Source organism: Panthera onca, chromosome D2 (assembly GCF_046562875.1).
Source record: "Panthera onca isolate mPanOnc1 chromosome D2, mPanOnc1 haplotype 2, whole genome shotgun sequence".
Taxonomy (NCBI): Eukaryota; Metazoa; Chordata; class Mammalia; order Carnivora; family Felidae; genus Panthera; species Panthera onca.
The window spans coordinates 25,417,583-25,442,928 of NC_138349.1; the positions used below are offsets into that span (position 1 = coordinate 25,417,583).

General features: G+C 42.6%; 1 protein-coding gene across 6 annotated transcripts; it reads right to left on the minus strand.

Moving 5' to 3' along the window:
* Window positions 1-25,337, minus strand: LOC132684937 (glutathione S-transferase omega-2). 6 transcript variants are annotated; one of them, XM_060641570.3, is made up of 8 exons: window positions 24,974-25,333; window positions 21,919-21,992; window positions 18,381-18,491; window positions 18,005-18,113; window positions 15,219-15,441; window positions 14,153-14,254; window positions 1,302-1,408; window positions 1-293 (listed from the first exon to the last, which is right to left on the minus strand). In XM_060641570.3, the coding sequence occupies exons 3-8, from the start codon at window positions 18,409-18,411 to the stop codon at window positions 134-136; spliced, it is 732 nt and encodes a 243-aa protein (XP_060497553.1). In that variant the 5' UTR covers window positions 18,412-18,491; window positions 21,919-21,992; window positions 24,974-25,333; the 3' UTR covers window positions 1-133. The 6 variants fall into 6 exon arrangements, with proteins under 6 accessions (XP_060497553.1, XP_060497552.1, XP_081646590.1 ...); XM_060641569.3 differs by lacking the exon at window positions 21,919-21,992 and adding an exon at window positions 23,791-23,887; XM_081790464.1 differs by lacking the exons at window positions 21,919-21,992; window positions 24,974-25,333 and adding exons at window positions 23,791-23,887; window positions 24,851-24,924.
* Window positions 25,338-25,346: the final 9 nt, after the last annotated feature.

The window sequence follows — 25,346 nt, forward strand, 5'->3', positions numbered from 1 at the left end:
TACGTTTTCTGTCTCCACGTTTATTGAGAACCTCAAAGAAAATGAACAGAGATTGATTGACCCACCAAAACAATCCCTGATGTAGAGTCGCGACGTGCTTGGGAATTCTGGATGTGAGGGGGGAGACTGAGACTCAGCAAGTTAGCCCATAATCAAAAGCATCAGGGTTGTTCTGAAAATAAAGATTCAAGAAGCCCAGGAAAATGCTCCTATCTATGAGAAGGGCGCACACTGTGGGGTCCTGCTTCATGGCTGCTGTCCAGAGCCGGAGAGCTGGCGTGTGGTTCAAACAGCTGCAGGACAGGAAAGAATGGTTAGCTTGTCTGAAAGGGAAGCCATGGGTAAAGGTGGCAGGCGTGCTTCTTAGATTGACAAGATACAAAAGACTGGTTTGTTTGGGCAATGAAGTTATCTTAGTTACCTTATTATCAACTGGTCATGATCATTGACTGGAGGAAAAGCTCATTTGGGGAACAGCTGTGCATGTTTGGAATTTACAGAAGTTGTTGCTTTTCACAAGTTAAAATGCTTGTGGACTGATTGCTCTGGGAAGTAAGGTGTCTGGGCTTCACTGTTTACCAACAAAAGGACAACCCCCCCCCCCCACCCGCCACCACAAAAAGAAACATTCTTCTGTCATTGTTAGATTTTACTTTAGGGAGTTTGAAACAAGACAAGTCGTTTCCAAAAACACTTTTTAAAAATCAGTAAAACCATCATCAAACCTTGAAATAATGGAGCTGACCCAGCCCTTTCAAAGATGGATCAGGAAATTTAGGTCTAGGATATGGAAGTGATTTGCTCAAAATAGTACCACTGGTGAGTGGGAAATCCAGGAAGAGGTGAGGGTTCCCGATCCGTGGTTCAGTACTCCATCTCCACAGGAGACAGGTTTTGGTAATGTGTATTTTGAGACATAGTTTAAAATATCTAACTATGTTTTATGTGATCTTCCTTTGGAGACAGCCAAAGTGGGAGGTGCGGGAGAGCATGGCTGGGTAGGTGTGAGCCCGCGCATCGTGGGGGTACAGACGCACTTCTGCTGGGGCAGGACTCGGTTCCCCAATGCCATAATTGTCCAGCGCCCAATTATGCACTGGACTGGGAGCACAGCAGGTGCCAATACAAGTTCAACGTCTCTGAGCATCGGAACAAAGCACATGTTCTGGCTGCGGACCCCTACACGGTCTCCCCAGGTCCACCGGGCAACTTCATCTATTTTAAATATCCCTAACTTTCCATGCTGTGTGGCTGGTCTTTCTGCTTGTTACCCAGTGCAACCCCACAGTCAAATGTCTTACTCAGCTATTCCATACACATCCAGCCGCTCAAACCAGGGCCAAAAGAGGTAATCGATCATGGATATACAGTCTCCACCAAAGAAGACGGTGTTCTGATAGCCAAGAATCTAAAAGTTTAAATAGAACAAAAGCAAGTTAATTTACCTACCTGCTGCCATGTTTATAGATGCTAAATACAAATATCAAATTTACTCCTAAAGAGAGAGAACCAAGGCTCTGATTCTCCTTGCAATTTGTTAGGCAGTCAGTCTTCCCTTTTCCTGAGGTTTCGTCCACTTCCTTTAGGGTCAAACTCCCAGCCACATTCAGCCCTTCCCCCCTTTCAACACTGGAGCACTAGGGTGGCTCATGTGACTTGGGAACTTGGAGGAAAACCCAAGCAGAGGGAGCCCAGCTCTGCCCTCTTAGCCTAGAACACGTTCCTCCGTGTGCTAAACTTTCCATGGATGAGCTCAGTTCCTGGAGACAGGGGCCCTGCCCCAAGCCAGCGCTGCCCATTACTGAGAGGCAGGGGACCACATTAGGAACCCTGCTCCCTCATTTTCCAGGACCCACTTTATCTGTAATTAAGGGAATACTGTAGTCTCCATATGTCTTCCTCTTTAGACTTATTTCTCAATCAATGTATAACTAAAGCAGGAAAGAGCAAATGGTCTTTGTGGACTCCCTCAAATCCCAACACTGTCTTTATATCATCTTTTCTTTTTTTTATTTGAGCTCTTTGAGCTATACACTTCTGGCCACTCGTCACTGTCAACTTTTTACATTAAAATAGAATGTCTCATTTCCCAATGGGACAAACTTATCCAGATAGGTAGACTGTAAACCAAACAGATAAACTCTTACAGACAGATAACCAAACGCCAGTTAAAAAAAAAAAAGTACCTGAAAATTTTAAAAGCAAAAATGTCTAACACAGGTTACTTTTGGACCAGGTCTTTTCAAAGAGAAAAGTATGGGGCCAGTTACCTAGGTAAATCAAGCAAACAACTCTCTTTGACCCATATAACTCATAATCAACTGCTTACTCCCCTATAGCTATAGATCCAGATTCCTACATCCTTTAGATACATTTCTATCTTCCTATCTCTACCACTCGGGCTTGATTTTTCATACTCCAGACCAGCTTATGGATTCTGTGACGTAGTCTAGGGTTGTCATTAAGAAGGTGAGCTCAGGAACAGTCAGACCTGATCCTATCCTGGGCTCTACCTCCTATTCAACATGGAACCCAGGGCAACTTGCCTCAACTTGCTCATCTGTACATGGTGGTAAGTTAGCGCCCACCTCAGAGGTTATGGTGAGGAGTTACGTAATCATGCATAAATAAACATAAGCTCTTATGATGAGAAAGCATAGAGATGTCCAGAGTCTACCTCTACAGAAAGCAGATCCGTCCCTGACAGAAAAGATCAATGGGATCCCCCCACCTGCCACCCTTCTCAGAGGAAAAAGCAAATCTAAGTTTTCATTATACCCCAATATGGTAAAGAGGAGTTTACATGACTGGTGTCCTGGAAGTCTAAAAAAACGTTAGGTAGCATGACTTTGTTCAAGAAAACTAACAGGATGGAACTAAACCAGTAGAATCTGGCCAATGAAAACTCAAGACAGAGGCTATTTTAAGGCATAAGGAAAACAGATCTGACTTACAGCAGAAAAGAACAAATTGTTCAGTTTTCATGGGTTCTAGATAGCACCAAATCTTTGTGTTCAGGAATAGATCGTAATTACCCAAACTTTTATCTCTGGCTTTGAAACATATTTCTCCAACTTACTGTTGGCCTTCATGGCACAAATCAGAACCAAATCTAAATCGATCAACCCCAGAACATCTGTATAATTCTTCTGTTTACAGAGCAGCAGTGCTCTTGGGAAAGTCCTTGTCAAAACAAATCATATATGGACATTTATTAGAACCCATGATGGGTCCTTTGGTAAAGTGATATTTCAAAAATGAATAACTGCTTAGTAATTGATATTTATTTAGTATATATTTTAAAGCTTTTTATTTACTCGAAGTAGGAGTATGTCTTTGATATACATGATGTTACAGATATAATTAATTCTTATATAAACACTCAAAGTAATTCAAGCCCTATCAAAGTACTTGATACAGTAAAAAGTCAAAATGAGCATATGGATGAAATAGATGAAGTATTACTTATTCTCAGCCAATCTCTCCCACCCCAAAATACACTTACACATTCCCTCGGGCTCCCTTCCTTCCTTCCTTCCTTCCTTCCTTCCTTCCTTCCTTCCTCTTTCTCTCTCTCTCCCTTTTATTTTTCCTTAAGTTGGCTTCACACCCAGCCCAGAGCCCAACGTGGGGCCTGGTCTCAGGACCCTAAGATCATGACCTGAGCTGAGATCAAGAGTCAGACACTTAACCAACTGAGCCACCAAGGCACCCCTCCCTTGGGCTTTCTTAAATTCAAGTGTAACATCAAAACTCCTTGGGAGTTTTTGATACAGCTTCTGATTCTTGACTCCTGCCTCAGACAGGCATTTCTCCCCCAGATTTCTCACAGGGCAAGTCTAAAAGTCCCAAGAGAGGGGTGTCTGGGTGGCTCAGTCAGTTGAGCATCCGACTTTGGCTCAGGTCATGATCTTGCAGTTCTTGAGTTCAAGCCCTGCATCAGGCTTTGAGCTGTACTTGACAGCTCAGAGCCTGGAGCCTGCTTCAGATTCTGTGTCTCCCTCTATCTCTGCCCCTCCCCCATTTGCACTCTGTCTCTCTCTCTCTGTCTCTTCCAAAAATAAATAAACATTAAACAAAAAATTTTTTAAATAATAAAAGTCCCAAGAGAATAGCCATCTTCCTATAAAGTAGCACAAAGTGCTGGCTCCTTTGCAGACATGTGCAGTGGCTTTTCCCTTAAGAATCACAGAACATCAGTGTTGTAAGGGTCACTGGAACTCCTCTACTGGGACCCCCCTCCCACTTTACCATTTTTTTACACCATGCTCATTACACACAGGATTAGAGATGCAGTGTAAAAAATTTGTGCAATAAAAAAACATGAAAGGGGCGCCTGGGTGGCTCAGTCGGTTAAGCATCCTACTTCAGCTCAGGTCATGATCTCACGGTTTGTGGGTTCAAGCCCTGCATCAGGCTCTGTGCTGATAGCTCAGAGCCTGCAACCTGCTTCAGGTTCTGTGTCTCCCTCTCTCTCTCTGCCCCTCCCCCACTCATGCTCTGTCTCTCAAAAATAAACATTAAAAAAATTTTACAAAACCACTAAGATCAGAAAAAAACAAAAGTTAGAACAGAAGGTCAAAACAAGGAAGGAAATATCAAGCCCAGGGGCCTGAAGAGTTCCTTAAATCTTTGAATCTGACTTGAGTTTCCTGGCAGCCGAGGAGGAGAGGAAAACACACCGGGTAAGCCAATTCTTGCCTCTCACGTGGAAGCACAAAGGGACTCTCACTTTTCAGGGGAGGAAACTCACTCCTAGGGAGGTGAAGGAGCTCTCTGGGTAGTGCAGGAGCTCAGACGAAAACAGCATTCTCCTTATTCCCATACTAGAGTCAACCCTTGTGTTGTTGAACTTCAGATATCTAAGTATGACGACTGTAGTCACAGTTTCTTGTGAATTCTTTGTTCTTTAAATTTAAGTATCAGCAAAAACCCTAGAATCAGCAAACTCTGAAAGCCTCCACCCCTCTCTGGCCAAGGCTGGTCCAACTGTGAGCTTCCCCGTGAGAACTCCCTCCCCAGTCCTGTTTTCTCTCTCTCAAACATGGGCTCTGCCAGAGCACCAGCCCACTGGGAGATGAGATACAATCACAGTAAAAAACAAAACAAAACAAAAAAAACTTTATCAAAATTCTCTTCTGGGGCACCTGGCTGGCTCAGTGGGCACAGCATGTGAGTTTGTGAGTTTGAGCTCCACATTGGGTGTAGATTACTTAAAAATAAAATCTTTACAAAATTCTCTCCTTCTTGTTCTATTCCATTGATAAGAGGGTCTTTGGTCAACATTACTAAGATAGTTCTCCTGTGTTCTCAGTTTAAACTTAGTCCCTTGCCTATAGCCAATTAGCTCCTCTGACAGATTTTAGGATAGTCAGAAGTAAAACAGGATAGTAGGATAGTGAGTACACAGATAGTCTTAATCTCCAGTGGCTTATCCTCCCTAAGTGTTTTATTGTCACAAATGGAATAGGAAGCTGTGCTCCCTCAACCCCACTTAGCAGTGGTTATGCTAATATCCATTTTATAAAACTCTATTTTGAGTTCTTTTTGTCACCCACCTCTCACATATAGAATCCCTCACTTTCAGAACTATTGTCTCTGGTATGCCAAGCAAGGCAAAATAGCCTGCTTACAGAGGTGTTTTTATTCCAAGGCCCCAGACATCGCCCCCCAGGCCACACACGGGCAGCTGAGGGAAGCGAGGCTCCAGCTTCTAGCTCTCCACTTTCCTAAAAGTATCAACACATCTCCAATCCAAGCTTAAGAACTAGGATATTGGGAAAAAGACATTTGATGTCCTGAAATATATATATGTATTTTAAAAATCTACTTTTTTCACTGAAAATTGACTACTAGACTTCCCTTGCTTGTGGATGTCAAAAGAGGTAAGGAGTGAACATGCAAATGAAGAGGGAGGGACCGTTGGGTACAGTGTTTCCAGCCCCTCAACGTGAAAAAGCCCGGATGAAAGGGCTCCTTGTCCTCTGCGAGGGCCTCTCGGGCTCCCCCAGGAGGACCCAAAAGAGGTTCGCCCTAGAGCGCGGGTGGAAGGAAAAAGCGCGGAGCACCCCCTTGTGGCCATAGGTGGTAAGGCGCCCTGGCCTTTGCTTGCCCTGGAAGTTTACCAAGGAGGTAAAAGAAATCTGTACGGTTTTTGTGAGAGAAGCAAGATCTTAAAGAGAAGCAAATCCCAGACTTCCTCAGACTAGACACTAAAAAGCTTCCATCTATAGTCTTGGTTAGTAAAGCTGGGGATCAGCTTCACTAACGCTTCACTGTGCTTAACTTGAGGAGGTCGCTGCCCTGCACCACTGTCATTGCCTCCAAACAGGGCAGACAGAGCAGTGGCTTGAGGGAGCGCTGCTGTCCTCGCTGGAGAACAAAGAGAGAGTTTTTTTCTTGAAGGAAACAGTTCCTGAGAAGCAGAACCTCGCTCCCCTCCCGCCCCAAAAAGACACAAAACCACTTGCCAATACATCAGCAAGGCAGACCCTTCTCCAGAAGCAGCAGAAAAGTACTCCACTAGGGGGAAGAAATCTGAGTCCATAAAAAATAAGAGAAGGTTCTCAAAGGCCCCCTGGGGGGCTCAGTCGGGAAGCCCCAGCTTCAGCTCAGGTCATGATCTCACAGCCCTTGAGTTCAAGCCCAGCATTGGGCTCTGTGCAGAGAGTTCAGAGCCTGGAGCCTGCTTCAGTTTCTGTGTCTCCCTCTCTCTCTGCCCCACCCTGCTCTCTCTCTCTCTCTCAATCTCTCTAAAATAAATAAACATTAAAAAAAGAGAGAGAGAGAAGATTCTCAAGATTTCACATTTCTGACGTTTCTGGTCCCTGTGACACTGAAGCACTGCTGAGGCTGAGCCAGCGAGAAAGAACTGATTCCCTGTAAAATGAACCAAGGGTATAGAAACAAACTATGAGGACAAACTAGAGTACATATAAACCCATTTCTCCTCTGGAAAGAAGCCTCAGAAGTAGGTTCTGCTTAACCTCCTGCTGCTTAACAATTATGACCTGGAGTTCCCTATGAAGATTCAGAACGCAATTTGTCAACATTCAGGGATTAAAGGACCATCCTGAGAATTCTATGCTGGGATCCTTTTAATAGGCTCACTTCTTTTGCCGACGTGTATGAGCACGATAGTAAGAGGGGAAGCTAGTAGGCCAAGGCTTGACAAGTCCAATACCTTTAAAGTGATGGATCGTGGGTGAAAAAAACAAATGAATATTTTTCATTTCTCCTGAAGGGGTAGACGACTTCCTATTTGTAAAAGCTGTGGAAGAAATCACAACGGGAAAGACCTATAGCACAATATGGTTAAATGTTAGATTTCCATTTTAAATACACTTTTTCATATTTTTATTTATTTTTGAGAGAGAGCGAGCACGAGCAGGGGAGGAGCAGAGAAAGAGGGACCCAGAGGATCTGAAGCGGGCTCTGCACTGACAGCACAGAGCCGGATGTGAGGCTTAAACTCACAAATCGTGAGATCATGACCTGAGCCTAAGTCGGATGCTTAACCGACTGAGCCACCCAAGCACCCCTGTATTTCTTTTTTTTTTGTTTTAGTTTATTTATTTTATTTTTGAGAGAAAGAGAGCAAGAGAGTCTTAAGTGCAAGCAGTCTTAGTGCTGTCAGCACAGAGCCTGAGAAGGGGCTCGATCTCAGGAACCGTGACAAGAGTCAGACACTTAACCAACTGAGCCACCCAGGTGCCCCTAAATGTTATATTTCTACATGTACCAAAAAAAAAAATAAGCCAAACTAAAAGTTAAAAAAAAAAGCGTTTTTAAAAACAGACAAATATCCTTAATACATAAGGAACTCTTTAACATATAAGGAACTTTTACACTCAACAAGAAAAATCAGGAAGATCTTGATAGACGGGTAACAGACCATTTTCACAAAACCCAAAGAGATAGCATACTTCGGGGGAAAATCTTCCACTTCACTAGCAATCAAAGAAATACAAATTAAGGCAACCATGAAAAACTATTGCTTCTCTCCAAAGCAGGCAAATATCATCTTTAATGAAACCTCCCAACAGTGGAAAGGGGGAAGTGCAAAGAGAATTTTTATACACTGCTGGGGGAGGGGGGGGCAAACTGCACAAGTCTTTGGGGAAGCAATTTAGCAACACACTGCTCCAGCCTCTAAATGTTCATACCCTTTGATCTGGTAATTCCATTCCTGGAAGTCTGGCCTAAGGACATATTCTAAAATACAGAATTTTTTTTTTATGCAAAAAAGAACAGCTGCCGTTTCTTACAGCACCGTTCAATGGTAAACAACCAGAAACAATCTAAAAACTCCTAATGGGTGTGCTGGATAAATAAGTATGGTTTATACACATGGCAAATTATGTAGAAAGAAAGTGATTTTTTTCTGTTTTTAAAGATTATACATGTAATACAGAAATACTTTCTCATTATTTAAAAACAAGACAGCAACCTAATTTTTTTAATGTTTACTTATTTTTGAGAGAAAGCATGAGTGGGGGAGGGGCAGAGAGAGATGGAGACACAGAATCTGAAGCAGGCTCCAGACTCTAAGCTGTCAGCACAGAGCCTGACACGGGGCCTGAACTCACGAACCGTGAGATCATGACCTGAGCCAAATTTGGACGCTCAACCGACTGAACCACCCAGGCGCCCCCCACAAAGAAAGCAGTATAAATGGCAAGGACCTGCCCTCCCCATCCCTGCTCTTACCAAGTTTTCTTTCTCATCCTGGTTCCAATCCCTTTCCCAGTAGCAACCTCTATTGGGAGTGTGATATCTATCTATAAAGGCATTTTTCTGGACATTCATTTACATGCATATGTACACATATGTACATTTGTTTTCTTCTACAAAAATGGGATCATGCCATCTGTATTACTGTGTAATTCACTTAAATATTTCTAGGCAATTTTTTCATGGCAGTACTCATGGCTCTACTTCATTCATTTTAAACTGCTATACAGGGGTACCTGGGAGGCTCAACTGGTTGAGCGTCTGACTTCAGCTCAGGTCATGATCTTGCGGTTCACAAGTTCAAGCCCCCAACCAGGCTCTGTGCTGACAGCTCAGAGCCTGGAGCCTCCTTCAGATTCTGTGTCTCCCTCTCTCCTGCCCCTCCCCCACTAGTGCCCTCTCTCTCTCTCTCTCTGAAAAATAAATTTAAAAAAACATTAAAAAATAAACTGCCATACAGAATTCCACAAGATGAACATAATTTTTTTATTTAAAAAAATTTTTTTTAACATTTATTTATTTTTGAGGGAGAAAGCACAAGTCGGGGAGGGGCAGAAAGAGGGAGACATAGAATCCGAAGGAGGCTCCGCACTGTCAGCACAAAGCCCAATGTGGGGCTTGAACTCACAGACTGTGAGATCATGACCTGAGCCAAAATCAAGAGTCAGCTGCTCAACTGAGTGAGCCACCCAGGCGCCCCAAGATGAACATAATTTATCTAACCATTTCCTGTCTAATGTACATTAAGTTTTATAATTTTTCACCCTCATAAATCATGCTTCTTTTAAAAATGCTCTTATACATATAAATAAGCATTCTAGAGTTTATAAAAATATGGAAAAATCTTTACATCATAACGATAACCTAGTTCTATATACAGTACAATTTCAACTACATAGCAGAAAAAGAAAACAAAAAAAGTCCAAAATAATACCAATAGTTGTTTCTGGGTAATGGGCTTATGGATTTTTTTTTCTTAGTTTCTATATTTTCCAAATTCTCTAATGAATAAATACTAATTTATAGTTGGAGAAAAGTAAAATTAATTTCTACATGATGAGAATAATTATTATTCTATTATTTACATGGTGGTAGATGGTATAGCAGAAGGCTATTAACAGAAATATAGCAAATATTCATTTACATGGAAAGCAGCTGTCAGAACTGGACAGTGAATAAAGTTACCAAAGTAGCAACAGCACAAAAAACACTCAATTAGCCATTGTGAATAGAGGATAATCAGTTTCCTAGTGTGGAAGGATGGTGATTACAACTGGAATTAATGGCACATTAGTAGACATGTTAAATCAGTTAGCAAACCCAAGAGAACTGATAACATACGTCCAACACAAAAACGCATGCATAAATGCTCACAGCAGCATTATTTGTCATAGCCAGAAAGGGGAAACAACCCACCTGTCCATTAACTGGTGGCTATGCAAAATATGGTATCTCCGAATAATGCAATACTTTTCAGCCATAAAAAAAAGAAATGATGAACCTTGAAAACATTATGTTAAGTAAAAGAAGCTCATGAAAAGCTAACATTCTATGTTTCCACTTCTATGAAATGTCCAGAACAGGTAAATCCATAAAGACAAGTGAATTAGTGGGTGCTGATGGCTGGGAAGGTTTTGAAGAAATGGGAAGCTAATACTAATGACTAAGGAGTTCCTTTTCGAGATGATGAAATGTTTTAGAATAACTAGCGGTGATGGTTGCACAACTCGGTAAATATTCTAAAAGCCACTGAACTGTACACTTGAAAAGGGTGAATTTATAGTATGTGAATTATATCTCAATAAAGCTGTTATAAAAACATAGCTAGTAACAACTAATTTAGTTTGTAGACATGTTAAATTGTTGATAACAAAATAAATTTAGGTTATAGTTTGCCATACACAGAAGGCTATAGAAAATTATTTTCAGTGAACAATTAGCCAGATACAAACTTTCTCCTGCTGACATCAAAGGATAAATAATTAAGCAACATATAATTTCATTATTGAAATTAATAAAAATTAAGGAAAAATAGCAAAACTTAACCAAGAAAATATAATCTAATTGGGCGCAAATGTATTCTTTCTGGAGAGGAGAAAGGACAGATTAAAAATTAACATTAGGGTAGGGGTGCCTGGGTGGCTCAGTCGGTTAAGCGTCCGACTTCAGCTCAGGTCACGATCTCAGGGTCCGTGAGTTCGAGCCCGTTTCAGATTCTGTGTCTCCCTCTCTCTCTGCCCCTCCCCTGTTCATGCTCTGTCTCTCTCTGTCTGAAAAATAAATAAACATTAAAAAAAGTTTTAAAAAAATTAACATTAGGGGAGAAATTTGGAATCACAAAAATACTTAACTAGAGATGTTCCTGGGTGATGTCAATACAGCTTATATAAATCTGACCTCACTAAAAACACAAGACATGTAACCAAATTTGGCGACATGGGAAGCTTTGCGTGGAGACATCACAAGGCAGGTTGGGGAATACCAAGAATTAAAAACATGGGTGCCTGGGTGGCTCAGTCAGCTGAGTGTCTGACTGTGGCTCTGGTCTTGATCTCCAGGTTTGTGAGTTGGAGCCCCACATCAGGCTAGCTGCTGTCAGTGCAGAGCCCGCTTCAGACCCTCTCTGTCCCCCTCTCTCTCTGCCCCTTCCCTGCTCTTTCTCTCTCCCTCTCCCTCCCTCTTTTTTATTAATAAAAAAAAAAAAGAATTAAAAACAATATAAGGTGTCCTGTGGCCCCCGGAAGCTGAAGGCCTCAAGTTACTAGGCAGGTTGTCATTCCCTCCTAGGCAGATTGTGTTTTCCAGAGTTATCTGTTACTACCCTTCTCATTCCCTTTTATTGAGTTCCACTGATGATTGGCAAGAAACCAAGCAACAGCCAGAATACAGAATTCATAATACAGAAACGCTGAATCAGAGCAAAATTCCGCAGCATCAGAGAAATCTGGCCGAATCCTGTCTTTCACTGCCTTTGGGCTGACTGCTTCCACAATGAAAATATTTAGAATGAAGGCACTAGCCCCACCCCACCCCCCAAAAAAGGAACCTCTGAAAGTTCTGCCACATTCAAATCCACAAAGATAAAACGAAAATGGGCTCAAGTGCTATTCTGATACGGCAAAGTCAAGCACAAACGTTAAAAAAAGAATAAAGCTAAAAAGACGTGTGCCACTGAGATTGATTCAGTAGAGGCTAGAAAATCGGTTTGACAACAGAAAGTGTGGTTAGGGAAGGGCATCCCTGTCATTTTAAAGCTCATGCAAATGTTTGGAACAGGAAAGCAAGTGGGGACTCTGCCAGTTTGATAATGAATGCAGCAGTAATGTATCTCAAAGAATTGTAAACATATTGCAGAAAAATGCGGCTAAATAACAAGCACAATGAATCTTTAATTTTGATGCAACTATTTTTTAAGAACAAATTTAAAAGTCAGGGCATTACTTGAAAAAGAGAAACTGTCACAGTTTAAGGCTGCAAGCAGTAAACTGAGCAGAAGATTATGTATTGGTATCTTGCCTTACTTATCACTCAGAAAGACCATGTATATTTAATGTACTTTCAGCTCACACAAAATCCTGATTATATAAAACCATGCAAAAGAGTTGCACAAGTCAGGGAACATTCTCTATCAAAATTATTCTGACAAGTTTCTACCTCAGTAGAATCTCCTAGAGTCAATATACTGGTATTAAGAGTGGATCAAGCTAACTGGGCATGTTTCAGATTCTGATATTGCCTACATTGTATTTAAAAGTCTTGCTAATAATGGGACAAAAACCATATTCAAATCTGCTAGAACAATCCTGAATATTCAGTGGTCCTTAAATACCATCAGTATTTTGGTATATACCTACCTCAGCTAGTTTAACAAATTATTTCTAGGACTCAGCTACTGAAGATAAAGAGGAAATGTGTTATTCAGTGTTGTGCCGAAGCTGACCAATCACCAATCACATCTCTTTTCAACCCTGGGCTTAGACACAACATTGGTAGGTCGAATCAGCATTTGGTGGGAGTATTTACAGCACCGAAATCAGAAAATGCTATAAATCAGGGGGGGGCCTGAGTGGCTCAGTCGGTTAAGCGTCCGACTTCAGCTCAGGTCATGATCTCACAGTTCGTGAGTTCCAGCCCCGTGTCGGGCTCTGGGCTGACAGCTCAGAGCCTGGAGCCCGCTTCAGATTCCGTGTCTCCCTCTGTCTGCCCCATCGCTGCTTGCACGCTGTCTCTCGCATTGTCTCAAAAATAAATAAACATTTAAAAAAATAATAGAAAATGCTATAAATCAGAGCTTCTTCTTTCAGAAGTCCTTTCTTATAGATAATTATTCATCATCCATAAATACTGCAATTGTACAAATCTAAGATAGGTAGCTGGAAATGTAAATAAATTTAATCTGCTTCCACTTAACAAAGGCCAAATGAAAGAGAATTAATAATCAGCCTTCCCTGAAGGGGATAAAAATAGCATTCTCTAGCTGCCAACAGAGTTACAACTCCCACCCCCATAAAGGGAACATATCAGATTCTAGAACAAATTTAAAGGAAGTCATAGAACCACCTTTCAGATCATTCTAGAGGTAAGGGGTAAGTAGCTGTATTACTGCAAGGTTAGGGAAGGATCTGCTGGCAGAGATTGCTCCTTGCCTACCCGTAGCCACTCTCCCCTCTTTCTTGATTACAGAACCCTGATTTATTCAAGGTGTCCCCAGCTAAAAGACTACATTTCCCAGCTGGCTCTGCACATAGTTCTCACACAACAACTAAGTTGCGGCCAATGAGATTTAAGGAATCATTGAGTAGGGATTCTGGGAAAGTCTTTTAAAGGGGCATGGCCTTTCGCCATTTTTTTCCCCCCTTGTTCTCCTTTCCTCAACTTGGAACTTAGAAATGATGGCTGCAGTTCCAGCAGCTATCTTGTCATTTTGAGGATGAAAGACCTGCACTAAAGATGACAAAGCAGATGGAAAGAGAGCCTCAGTCCCTAATAACTTTATAAAGAAGCCATCAAAATAGCCCTGACTACCTCTGACTTTTTATGTGAGAGAACAAACTGTTATAAAATAAGTTTACAGTAGTAAGGTCCCTTTTGCTAGCAGCCAAACAAAATCCCTAACAAATATAAATCTTAGCCTCATTGGCAGAAAGTACAGAAGCCATGCAGCAGTAAAGAATGTGGCGAGTTGGGGAAAGGAAGAAACTCATCACGTGTCCTTCCCCCTTCCTTGCCAGATTTTCAAGAATAGTTCCATAACAGGTTAGTGGGGAGCAAGCACCCACAAGTTAAAACCAGATGACTGGCACCTGAACTTATCAACTTCTGGCAGAAAGAATAAGTCTGTGAAAGCAAGGGGTCAGGCTCAGGACCCTGTATCACCTCTTCCACTGAATCTGACCAGGAGGGGGGCCCCCTTTTGTACCTCTTCAAGGTTGCAGAATTCCTGACGCAGGGCTAGCTTCAGATCAGCACATTCTCTCCCACATCTTATGGCCACCAGACACTCCTTGGTCAAATGTGGGACCTAATCAGAGAACACAGGTTCTTAGTGGAGAAGTCTAAGGAAACTCTGTGCTCCTGTTCTGCCTGAAAACACACCCAAAGCTTTATCACTCCAACTGAACAGGACAACACGCACATCCAGGTTCCCCACCTCCTGGGAGGGTCATGCCATCTCTGGGTTCCAGGAATCCATTGTCACAGCACCCTGGCAAAACAAGGCGCTTTAAAGGGGGTCTCCAGTGCTCCTTACTCGCTCAGCTACTTCTTCGTTGTTCAGTCTGCGGTGGGGCACTTAACCTCTCTAAGCCTCCCTAAGCCAGTGTTGTCATCTGAAGAATGGATACAATAACAGTGCCCGCCTTGCAGGGCTGTTGGGAGCGTTAAGCGAGTTGACCTTTATAAAGCAGGTAGGGCCCTGCTTGGCACAGCATAAATGCTCAAGATAGGTCAGCCATTAATGTTCTTGAGTTGCTTTTATTTCTTTTCAAAGAGAACTATCATAAAACTCCATTTTTTCTTGTATTATCAACAGGTATCCCCTGTTCTCTCTTCTTCATGTTTCCTGGGTAGTTGGCACTGTTGCTCTGCATAAAGTCCAGTCCCCCTTCATGCATTACCTTCTTAACACCCCAATTTTTTTTTACCTGAAACCTTAGAAATATTCCCCTTAAAGCGCTACCAGTTTTCAGCTCTTTCAACCTTCCCACCTTGAGTCACATGGTCATGACCACACCGTAACCATACCTCTTGAGTCTCCTAGTTGAAATGGAAAAGAACCTATCAGTTAAGTCTTTCATCTTTAATATTAGAGGTGAGAGCCCTACTATTACTCCATACTAGTTTTCCTTCTAAGATGCACGTAGTATTAACACAAAACAACCTCATCAATGATTTAGCTTTAAAAATCATTAAAAGGTTTGGGAGGTTTGGGAAAGACATACAAAGTAAAATAGACTGTAAGTGGCTTTTTAAAATTTTGGATATACCTTATAGAATAGCTCCAATAACATCTTCTGGCGAGCCCGCTCATAAGGGTCATATGGATACAGCTTCCTTCCAGGATAAGCATCATCCAGGTACTCACAGGCGATGACAGATTCATAGATCAACTGACATTTGCTGTTCTCCAGGACAGGAATTTGGCCAAAAGGGTGCTTTGTATAGTACCATTCAGGCTTGTTTCTCAGGTTAATGTTGATTACTTCATGTCTTCAAAAGCAGAGGGAAAATAAGACAACAAAAATGAGAGGCTTACGCAGACAGACATTCATCTGGAAAGCAGAAGCAATCAATGTATAAAATTTCAATTTGCAATAAGTTTTTCAAAGTTTAGGTTTCTACAAAGAAAAATACATAGCAACATCATTGTCTCCATTGCTATAGTTACGACGAGCTAGGGGTGCCTGGGTGGCTCAGTCGGTTGAGTGTCTGACTTCGGCTCAGGTCATGATCTTGCAGTTTGTGGGTTCGAGCCCCACATCAGGCTCTGTGCTGACAGCTCAGAGCCTGGAGCCTGCTTCGGATTCTGTGTTTCCCTCTCTCTGCCCCTTCCCCGCTTATGCTCTGTCTCTCTCTCTCTCTCTCAAAGATGAATAAACTTAAAAAAAAAAAAAAAAGACGAGCTAAACATTTTTTCTGCCTTGTGTTGTTTGCTCTTTGTGATTCCTGCCTCCAAGAGGTTCAATCTCCTGCCCATTATCACTGCTAGGAAATAGTAGAGCCAAGCTGAGAGTCAGGAAGTCTGACTCAGAGCTCACACTCTTAAGCACAGCATTACAGAGTTTCCTACGTTTTAAAGCTTGCAAATACAAACATGATATTAACAAGTCACAAAAGGATATGGTAAATATTAGTAGTTATGAGCTCAAACTCTGGCATCAGACTGCCTGTGGTTTGGACTGTCTAGCTTGTGATGCTGGCCAAATTCCTTAACCTCTCTGTGTTCGGTGTCCTTAATTGTAAAATGGGAGGAATCATTGTGGCCATCTTGGCATTGTGGTGAGGATCAAATGAGTGTGTCTAAAGTGCTTGGGACAAAAAGAGGTCAGAGTGGGAGAGAGCCAAAGCATAAGAGACACTTAAAAACTGAGAACAAACTGAGGGTTGATGGGGGGTGGGAGGGAGGGCAGGGTGGGGGATGTGTATTGAGGAGGGCACCTTTTGGGATGAGCACTGGGTGTTGTATGGAAACCAATTTGACAGTAAATTTCATATATTAAAAAATAAAAAAAATAAAAAATAAATAAAAATAAAATAAAAATAAAAAATAAAGTGCTTGGGACAGTGCCTAGGTACATAAGCATGTAATAACTTTTTTATTCTTCCCATTATTATTAGAGGCTCAAGCCTATAAAGTTACCAGAAGTGCTCACATATGTTTAAAAGAGTAAAGGAAACAAATGAGTATATTCTTTGCTCAGTCAAGGAGAGTATCTTAAATCCTAAAGCAGTGGTTTTCAACCAGGAGTAATCCTGCTCCATTCTGCAAGGACATATGTCACTATGGGGAGCCACTTTTTGATTGTCATATCTAATGGGTAGAGACCAGGGATGCTGCTAAATGCCCAACAATGAAGAGGACAGCACCCCACCCCACCCCAAACACACACACACACACACACACACACACACACACACACACACACAAAGATCTACCTGGCCCAGAATGTCAATAGTGCCAAAGTTGAAAAACCCTGCCCTAAAGAAATACTTACATTGCTTCCTAAACTATCAACTTGTCACTTAAGGGTAAAACCTGGAGCTGTTGTTATTTTAAATAGGTAACCTTAGGGCCAACTAGACTCAAGCCGTAAGGAAGAATCTGGAAGTGTATGCCATATACACTCAACAGAACAGAATTGCATAATAAAATGTCTCTCCATTATTATTTCTTGGTATTTCTCTGACATCAGTCTGAAACTCTGAAGTCATCCCTTAATGACTCCCTTAATCCCTTAATGACTCTCCAAGAGAGTCAAAAGCCTGGAATAACACAACCTCAACACTTTGGCTCTGGCCAGCTGCACTCCTCAGTCCGTATTCCAGCAAAGTTGCTCTACCTTCCATACCCAGACCTCCTCTGCAGGTGCTAGTTTTGCAAAATTCCTTCTGGAAGAAAATGTACTTATTTCTCAGGCATGTTAGAACCTTCAAGACACCTCTTGACTGCAGTTCTTTCTACCTACTTCATTGTTTGGAACTATTTGTTCATTCACTCAAAAAATATTTTTCAACACCTACCATGCACCAGGCTCTCTTCTAGCTCAGGAGTAAAACAGACAAAAGCCCTACCCTCAGAAATTACATTTGGCCACCGGGGGCGGGGTGGGGGGTGGCGGTGGTGGCAGTGGGGCCGAGGAGCGTGGAGGGGAGAGGAACGAACGGATAAAATGCTGGATGCGGTAAGCGCAATGAAGAAAGTGAACTGAAGTTGCCTGGTTGCCTGGGTGGGGGGCCCATTCGCTGGAGCAGTCAGAGGAGGACTCATAGCAGCCGCAGTGCCCTTCCTTCACAAATATTACTGGAGGGAACCGGCTCGCCAGAGGCAAGGTTCAGTTTACCGCGAGGTGTCCTGAAAGTTTCCGGCACAGACACCGCTACGAACAAGCCATGCAGTTCAGGACCGCCTGCTAAAGAACCCGCCCTCTGCTAACCACTTACCGACTCTGCCTCAGAAGAAAGGGACACAAGGAGCGCCTCTGAAACCCGGGCAGGGCGCCCCAGATTTTGAGCACCCCGCTCGCCTCTGGGGCTCTGGCTTTCAGCTTCTCACCTGATGCCTTTGGCCCGGAGGACAAGGCGCGTCCTGTGCGCAAAGGGGCAGAACCTCATACTGTAGACGCGGATCAGGCCCTCTGGGACGGGCCCCGGGGGGCAGCTTCCTGCGGGGGTGGGAGGGATCGAGGGACCGGTGAACCCACGGGGAGGTGGGCTCACTCACCTCCCGGGGATCCCAAGAGAACTGCTCGCACCCCGCCTCCCGAGTCCCAGAGAGGACACATTTCATTCGGCTTTTGTGCAGAGAAACCCCTCAAGTCCCTCCCCGCCGCGCTGGTCTGGGGGCCATGGCCCGACAGCCCCATCTCCCAGAGCCAACATCCCCAGCCACGCGGAGCCCCAGTCCGGAGACAGCTGTCGAGGGGGCTCACCTTTCCCAAAGGTCCTGGTCGCATCCTCCATGGTCTCCCGGCGTCTGCGCGGCGTGTTACCCTCGCCGTGGCCGCAGGCTCTAGGGACAGCTTCGCTCCAGCCTGCCCCTCCTAGCCCCAAATTCAATTTTTGAGTGACTGAGGTCGGGGTTGAAGGGGAGGCGGCGAGGGGACAGAAGGGAAGTGATCTGGGAGGGGAGCTAGGACAACTTAACCAAGAGAGACATCTGCCCAGATCTGGAAGCCCAAAAGTCAGAGTGAGCAAGAGAACCCTGAAAAGAACCCCTTGCCTTGAACACGTGGGAGAGCATTCAGGGTGGGTCTCTCCTCCAGATCCAAAGTCCCTGAAGATTGGGCATTTAAACTCCAGCTTGTATTTCAAGGGAGTTTAGTAAAACTTGACCAGGGTAATGATACGTTTTCTTTCCCATCCTAAACCCTCCCTCCTGCATCTCTAAGACAATTGGACACAACCTCCCTATAATGAATAAGATTTGTTTGTTTTAAGTGAAGCCAGATTTCCTCCGGATATAGCAGATAAGGATGAAAACTTGTTAGTGTTGAAATCTTGCGTGACCCAGAGAGTGAGTGCCTCCTTAAATTTTTAGCGAATCGAGGCCCCTCACTTGCTTCACCTTTATTCTGGCCCTATTTGTGACATTTTATCCCAGCTATAGAAAACTAGTAAGGAATAGGAACATTCTTTACCTAGAGGCAAAGACAAATTTGTAAATTCTTACCACTCCCAGCACTCATTTCAGAGAAAACTCGAGTTGCCAAGGAAAACATGGCCAACAACCCAGCAATACAGGGACCACTTGGATAGCTCTTCCGTCTACCTTACATAATGGAGGTAGCTGGTCTTTGTTCTGACCCTGATAGGCTGAGATCATGAAATTTAGCAGGTGGTAAAATAATTCCTTTAATTTTACAGGACTTGGTTGAAATGGGAATTGCTTGTCAATGGATTGTATAAGACTGACAGGTAAAGAAGGAAAGAAAAGCATGATCTGTCTCACTCACACCAACTGATTTCCATTGACTACCTTGTTTGATTCCCATGACTACTCAGTTAGGCAGCTAGTATTATTCCTATCTTGCAAAACAGAAAAGAGCCTCGGAAAAATGAAATTACTTGCCCAACGTGACCAGTGAGTGGGGTTGAAGAACTTTAAAAGTTCAAAGCCTGACTTTATTGTCTTGGCCTCTAAAGTTGGTTAAGAGGGTAGGAATGTTAAGTCCATTCTTATAAGTATTAATTATGTGTGAGATATAACACTTAACAGCTGCTCAGATGTCCACTAAATTTAAATATCTTTATTAAAATGACAGAACCTAATTATGTAACTTATGAATGGGTATCTTTTGGCCTTTGGAATTCCAATCTATCCAGAAATCATTGGTTAATAGGTTTGTTTTTTTTTTTCTACTGAATAAGAATCTTTAAAAATCTTCAGGATAGTGACTCGGTTACATTTTTTGCTAAGTCATTCAGAGTGAATTCATGTGGTTTTGAGTAGTTGTCGCTTTATAAGAATTGGAGAGTGGCAAAAATGTTTGAATAAGTGTTCTCTGAAAAGAAAATATTATATGTCAGTAGGACATCTGGTATTGCAAAAGGTAAACTGACTTGCCATGCTAACAATTTTGCATTTTGGAAGACGGATAAAGTAATAGGATAACTACTATTCTGGAGCTAATTTTGACCAAGAACAACAAATTAGTGGAGCGCCTGGCTGGTTCAGTTGGTAGAGTGTGCGACTCTTGATCTGGGGGTTGTGAGTTTGAGCCCGACCCTGGGTGTAGAGATTACTAAAATATTTTTTTAAAGGGCGGTTGGGGAAAGAACAAATTGGATGGTAAGATGAAAGCAATGAATATAGCCATATCATGTGAGAGCTTCTTGGTAGACAAGGAAGTGACTCCTCGGCAGACCAATGTATCCTCACATAAGAAAAGCAGATTCAAAGAGTTGGAAGAAAATATATCCAGATTTTAAAGGGGGGGGGGGCAGGCATAAGAGGAATGTGAAATTATTACTAACACATATTTGGTGCTTTATGTGTATTCAATCATTTAATCCTTAAAATAGTCCTATAAGAATTCTATAATTTTAGTTTAAAAGACGACCAAGCTGATGCTAGCAAGGTGAAGTCACTTGTCAAAAGCCTCACAACTAATAAGAGGTGGAGGGAGGATTCTGAAGCCTGGAAGTTCAACTCCTGGGGCAGCAATCCAACCAGAATCTTATTCTATCCCAGAGTTGGGCAAACTTTTCTATAAAAGTTGAGATAATAAATACTTTAGGCTCTTCTAGCCAGCTTGTCTCAACTACTCTCTACATTTTAGGGTGAAAACAGCCAGAAATAATATACAAATGAATGGGTGTGGCTGTGTTTCAATAAAACATTGTTTGTGAATGCTGAATTTAAATTTTATATATACTTTAACGATTTTATTTTTAGAGTAGTTTTCGATTCACAACAAAATTGAGAAGATACGATTTCCCATATACTCACTACCCCTACACATACACAGACTCCTCCACCATCAACATCCCCCATCAGAGGTACAGTTTTATAATCGATGACCCTGCATTGACACATCATTGCCCAAAGCCCACAGTTTTCATTAGGGCTCACTTTTGGTGAATTTCATATAGTTTTCATGTGGCACAAATTATGATTATTCTCTTGATTTTTTTTTCAACCATTTACAAATGTAAAAACCAGGGTGCCTGGGTCACTCAGTTGGTTAAGCATTCACTCTTGGTTTGGGCTCAGGTCATGATCTCATGGTTCATGAGATGGAACCCTGCATTGGGCTCCGGGCAGACAGCATGGAGCCTGCTTGGGATTCTCTCTCCCTCTGCCTCTCTCTCTCTCTGACCGTCCCCTGCTTGTGCTCTCTCTCTCCCTCAAAATAAATGAATAAACTTGAAAAAAAAAAAAGAAGTAAAAATGTAAAAAACATTCTTAGGTCTTAGACTGTAAAAAATCCAGCAGTGGAGGGGCAGCTGGCTGTTTTAGTCAGTTAAGTCTTCGACTTTGGCTCAGGTCATGATCTCATGGTTTGTGGGTTCGAGCCCCGCCTCCGGCTCTGTGCTGACAGAAGCCTGGAACCTACTTCTGATTCTGGGTCTCCCTCTCTCTCTCCCTCTCTCTCTCTCTCAAGAACAAATAAACATTAAAAACCAGCACTGGACTGGATTTGACCTGTTGGCCTTAGTTTGCCCATCCCTGCTCTATACTGACAATGACTGAATTAACAATAGACAAATTGGGAATTCCATTAGCAAAGTAAAAGGTTCCTGAATCATCTTATTACTATGCCAGAAGAGAATGTATTTCCAACTTTTTTCTCCTCATCCCTACTCATCAGGAAAATCAACTGATATTATTTATTATTTATTAAAAGTATACCTGTGTGTTGGAAGCCACATTCTAAAATGGGAGTGTAGTTGGTGAAGTTAGAAAAGATAGAATGATGGAAACATTTCTTTCTCCGAAAAGAAGTAATATATTGTCAAGATTCTTACTTGGCACTATATTTAAACCCTGGCTTTGGCTCTTGGGCAAGGTATCTAACCTCTTGGACCTTCATCTTCATCATCTGTAAAAAAAGAACACTAATCGTAGCTACTTGATAGGTTTTGAATATTGAATGAAATTGTGCACATCCTCAGTATAGTAAGAGCTCAGTGTGTTTGGAAATTAATGACTAATATTAGTGAATAAGAACACATGTCTAATAGCATAGTGCACTCCAATTTTGTATCTATAAAGATGAAATGTACCGCAATTCTGCTTTGCCAAGCACATTAGAATTAAAATTCAACTGAAAATACTTATTTCACCAGCTACCAATTTAATGCCAGTTGAATGGGTTGCAGGCTGCAGGCTACATTTCAGTAGTGTGGTTCTTAATCTTACCACTGAATGCTATGGTTTCCCTAGAAAGATTTTTTTTTTTTTAATTTTTTTTTTCAACGTTTTTTATTTATTTTTGGGACAGAGAGAGACAGAGCATGAACGGGGGAGGGTCAGAGAGAGAGGGAGACACAGAATCGGAAACAGGCTCCAGGCTCCGAGCCATCAGCCCAGAGCCTGACGCGGGGCTCGAACTCACGGACCGCGAGATCGTGACCTGGCCGAAGTCGGACGCTTAACCGACTGCGCCACCCAGGCGCCCCATAGAAAGATTTTAATTATGACCTTTAAGCTTATCCCTACTTCCTTTCTAAGAACCAATATGTACCTCTTTGAAATCCTCTTTGCAAACGTTCTTCTTATGTTATTATGTCATGTTTATACCACTATTTTTTTTTTTAATGTTTATTTATTTTTGAGACAGAGAGAGACAGAGCATGAACGGGGGAGGGGCAGAGAGAGAGGGAGACACAGAATCAGAAGCAGGCTCCAGGCTCCGAGCCATCAGCCCAGAGCCCGACGCGGGGCTCAAACTCACGGACCACAAGATCGTGACCTGAGCCGAAGTCAGACGCTCAACCGACTGAGCCACCCAGGCGCCCCTATACCACTATTATACTGATTCACTCAAGCAAGAAATAAATAGTAATAGGGCTATATGAAACCTACTCTAAATCATTTCTAGCTACCTGAAACAGAACCGGATCAGTTTTGAAACTGTAGGGAACTTCAGTCATGAGTGATAATTATTCAAGCCTAGGAAAAGAATGCCACCAGAGAAATAATTTCTTTAACTACACACGTCTCTGTTTTGAGAAACGGAGAGAAAGCAGAGTTTGCATTTTTCAGTTAAAAAACTTTTTTTTTTGTTACACCAATCTCTGACAGTGGCAGAAACTGGAGGACATTTCAGAAGCCTAATTTACATGAAAAATTATCTTACTGGTGTTCAAAACTTGTTCGCCAAGTTCAAAGAATGAGATAAGTAAGGGGAAATTCTCTATTTTCAAATAGGCCTAAACTCAGGACTGTTTCCAGCAAGTTGGGCTCATAGGGAATCCTGTGTTCTAATGCCTTTGGGACTTTTTTGTTTCAGTTTTATTGAGACATAATTGACATACAGCTCTGTATGAGTCTAAGATACAAAGTATAATGGCTTATATAAATTGTATAATGATTACCTCAATGAGTTTAGTTAACATCCATCTCCTCATACAGTTAAAAAAAAAAAAATTCTCCCCACGAGATCTTTTAGGATCTATTTTCTTAGCAACTTTCAAATATACCATACAGCAGTGTTACATATAGTCATCTTGTTGTACATTACATCCCCAGGACTTACCTATAACTGAAAGTATGTAACTTTCCACCACTTTATTTTAATCCCAATGCCCTCCTGAACTACACACACACACACACACACACACACACACACACACACACACACCAATCTGGGACACATCAAATAAGATTAAAGTTACCAGAGGAAGAACTTCATCATCCCACTATGGAATCCTGAGTCAAAGGAGACTTTCTAAGTACTGGATTCCACTTTCCTATTCCTATTTCTCCTTACAGCTTGGGGGATCAAAGAAAAAAAAAAAAATTAAACATTTTAATATGTCATCATTTGAAAGAGCAAAGGCAGATTTTCAAGATCCTGAAATTAGCCAAAGTCAAATATTTGTAAAACTTAACAAAACACACTAAATTTGAAAAAGGAACATCAACACTTCCTGTTAAATCCCAGACATAATAGTGGTGTGTCCAAAAGGTGGATACTATCCTCTCCTGGCTCAGCCTCTAAATGCTAGTGAATAGAGACTGGGGCAGAAGCAAATGTATGATCTTATCTCAAGAATGCTCTGAATGACTGTAGGAGTTCAGGCTGGATTTAAATCACCTCTTTAGCATTTACTAGCTTGGTGACCTTGGGAAACACACAACTTTCTATGCCCCAATGTTCCCCCTCCCATAGAGGGAGCCAATAGTACCAACACATTCTGTAGCTTGGGGAGGATTAATTCAGATACTGGTTAAGAGACATTTAATACCTAGCAAGCATTCAACATTAGCTATTATTTTTATTAGTATTTGAACGTAGCAGGGGAGTCCCATAAATCCTCACAACGTGAAGACTTTCGCGGGGACCAAATTTGCCTGCAGCCAATGCCCTGTAATGTAGCTAACCTAGTGGTGCCGAATGCAAGCCTGAGAATTCCTGATCTTCGGTCGTCTTTACCTACTCCAGCCAAATCAGAAAAATAAGAATAATTTAATGAGGTTTTTTTTCTTTAAGTTAAAGGGATTCGCTTTAAAGACCTGTTCTTTAAATTATAGAGCTTGTGCTTTTCTTGATGTTAAAATCTTTGATGAAACTTTGATGAAGATAAGTCGTTGGGTTTTCCTTTTAAAAGTGTTAGGCAAACCCGAAATTCGTGAAAAATCCAAAATCCATTATTGACCTCAAACCTCTCTCCCTTCCAATGCACCACAGACCGGACAGACCCACCCGGTGGAGGTAAGAAGAGAAAGACACACCAGAGTGACCCACGCGCGCCCGGCGGACAGAATCGGAAGTAGAGCGGAGCCAGCCGCAGCTGGCAGTGGCAGCGGAGGGAGGCGGGGCCCAGACGGAACCCGCCCCTTAGAACGCGATCCTACCCGCCGACTGGCCGCGGCGCCTAGAACTCCAGCCAATCTTTAAAGCCTTTGAAAGCCCTACGGCCAAGCAGTGCGGAGCTGAGCCAATGGGCGGCCGCGTTACAGGCTCCTGGATACCGAAGTCGCGAGTGCTCGCCGTGTCGTAGCTGGCAAAAGTAGAAGCCAGGTCGTGGCTGGCAATGGCAGCTCAGCGCCCAGGTCTACATCCGACTGAAGTGTGCCCGCAGCCGACCGGGGCCTGGAGGGTGGGGCAGGCGGACGGCGGCAGAAATGAGTCCACCCGGAGCTTGGGCGTGGGTGGCGGCCGAGGGTTTGCGGCAAGAGGCCTTTTGTGAAGTCAGTCGGTTCTCACGGCCTCTCAGGGTGCGGTCCT

Bases quoted from the DNA above. Each gene is read 5' to 3' on its own strand.
- LOC132684937 (XM_060641566.3), bottom strand. From the start codon at position 18,411: ATGGAGGATGCGACCAGGACCTTTGGGAAAG. The intron at 18,114-18,380 runs GTGAGCCCCCTC...CCACCCCCGCAG, and splicing joins GACCAGGACCTTTGGGAAAG to GAAGCTGCCCCCCGGGGCCC. The intron at 15,442-18,004 runs GTGAGAAGCTGA...CTGCTTTTGAAG, and splicing joins CTCCGGGCCAAAGGCATCAG to ACATGAAGTAATCAACATTA.